General features: G+C 66.0%; 1 protein-coding gene across 1 annotated transcript in view; it reads right to left on the minus strand.

The window, feature by feature from the left end:
- Window positions 1-1184, minus strand: part of ALDH1L1 (aldehyde dehydrogenase 1 family member L1) — a 78250-nt gene extending 77066 nt beyond the window's left edge. Inside the window, exon 1 of the mRNA XM_008074335.2 lies at window positions 1098-1184. Coding sequence (XP_008072526.2) covers window positions 1098-1114 — 17 coding nt within the window. The 5' untranslated portion in view covers window positions 1115-1184. The remainder of the gene's footprint in view (window positions 1-1097) is intronic.
- Between the last annotated feature and the right edge of the window lie 573 nt (window positions 1185-1757).

Consider the following 1757-nt stretch of genomic DNA (forward strand, 5'->3'; position numbering starts at 1 on the left):
CCGGCCGGCCGCGGGGGCGTCTCGCCGCTCCCAGGAGGCCCCGGGGAGCCTGCGCGCCCAGCAGCGGCGCCCAGCGGCCAGCTGCGGGGTCTGGGCTCCGGCCTCCCCCGGCACGCGACGCGCCCGGCCGCGGGGGCTGGGGGCCTGGGACCCCGCCCCGCCTCTGAGCGGCCCTGGGACGACCCCTCCAATCACAGAAGGCCCTCGTGCCAGGCCCCCAGAGTTGGCCAATCAGGGGCGACTCTTCCCAGTCCCCAGAATGGGGTGAGGGCCCCAGGGAAGAGGCTGCAGCCCATCGCGTCCGTCACCTTCGGCTTTTGTCCCCTTCTCCCTCCGAGCCTCTTCTGTAAGCCGGGTCAACAACGCCCATGCCGCAGGGCTCTGCGGGCTCCTCAGAAGTTCCCGCCGGCCCGGCCCGGCCCGGCCCCGCAGGATCCTCGGCTGGCCCAGCCGCGGCCCTTCATCCTGAGGACCCCCACCCCCGACCAGGCTGGAGGCTCAGCTGCTCCAAAGAGAACTCTGGCTCAAGATCCCAAGTCCCGCGTCCCGGCGACGAGGCTCGTGGGCGTCGTCGTAGCCTGCGCGGTGGGTGGGACCCGAGCCTGGAGTCCCCGTATCCCCGGAATCCCTGGAGTCCCTGGAGTTCTCGGAGTCCCCGGAGTCCTCGTATCCCCTGGAGCCCCCAGAGCCCCCGGAGCCCCCAAGCCGCGAGCTGGGGCAGCCTCCTTCCCACTGGGCGTCCGACCACTCTCGGGGCGCGCCGGGACTTACCAGGCGCAGCAGAAGGCGCAGGCGACGCGGGCGAGTGGGACCTCAGCGGGCAGCAGGACTGTGACAGGGGATGGCGCAGACCCGCCCTGGCAGCGAGGAGGTGGGACCCAACCCGCCAGTCCGTGAGCTCCGGTCAAGGTCGCAGCCAGCGAGAGGAGGGACACGGGGCGGGCGGAAAGTCGCGCCGAGTGGGGCTGGGGAGGACGCTCACCGGCTGTGCGAGGGTGGCTGGGCGCTCACCCCCTCTGGGCCAGCTCACGTCTATATGCCATAAGGCCTGCCCAGCGGAGGCCTGCCCTCATGGCGACTTAGGGCAAGAGACTGGCTGTGGAGCCTTGAGCATTCGTTCCCAGGGCTTTCAGAAGCCAAGCCCCCAGCAGTGCTGGAAGTGCTGAGCACCTGGGAGGCTGAGTTGGTGAGAGGAAACCCTCGCCAATCCGGGTGTTCCACTTAGTCACTCACTCAGGAACAATGTGCCAAGTACCTGCCATGGGCTGTGTACACCGATGGGCAGAGCCAGGCAAGACCCTGCCCTCCCAGGACGTGCAGCCCCCGGAGAGAGATGGCCCCTTAGGCAGATATCGGGTTCTGCCTGCCCAGTGCTATCCCACCTCTCCACAGCCCCTGGTTTTCCTCGGGCAGGTCCCTGTCTCTGCTCCCTTCCATCTGGAGCTGAGACCCCTCCTCTGGCTACCTGAGGTACCTGTCAACACTGTCTCAGGCACTATCAGAATATAAGGAATAATAAGTCTGCACCCCATGTCCTGACTGCAACCTTTTGTCAAAATCCTTCTACTTGGAATGCCACCACACCTGCAGTTGGACGTCTGTCAGTCACCTGGCCCTCTATTCAGGGCCTGAACACCTCAAGCTTGCTACAGCCTCAGAGCCTTTTACCTGACTGTCTTGAATGTTTTCTCAGATTCTGCAGAGGGAAGGCTCCCTCTCACCTCCACATGGCAGCGACTACACCAGATATCAGATAT

Source organism: Carlito syrichta, unplaced genomic scaffold (assembly GCF_000164805.1).
Source record: "Carlito syrichta isolate Samal-C Ts95f unplaced genomic scaffold, Tarsius_syrichta-2.0.1 Scaffold316392, whole genome shotgun sequence".
NCBI classification, from domain to species: Eukaryota; Metazoa; Chordata; class Mammalia; order Primates; family Tarsiidae; genus Carlito; species Carlito syrichta.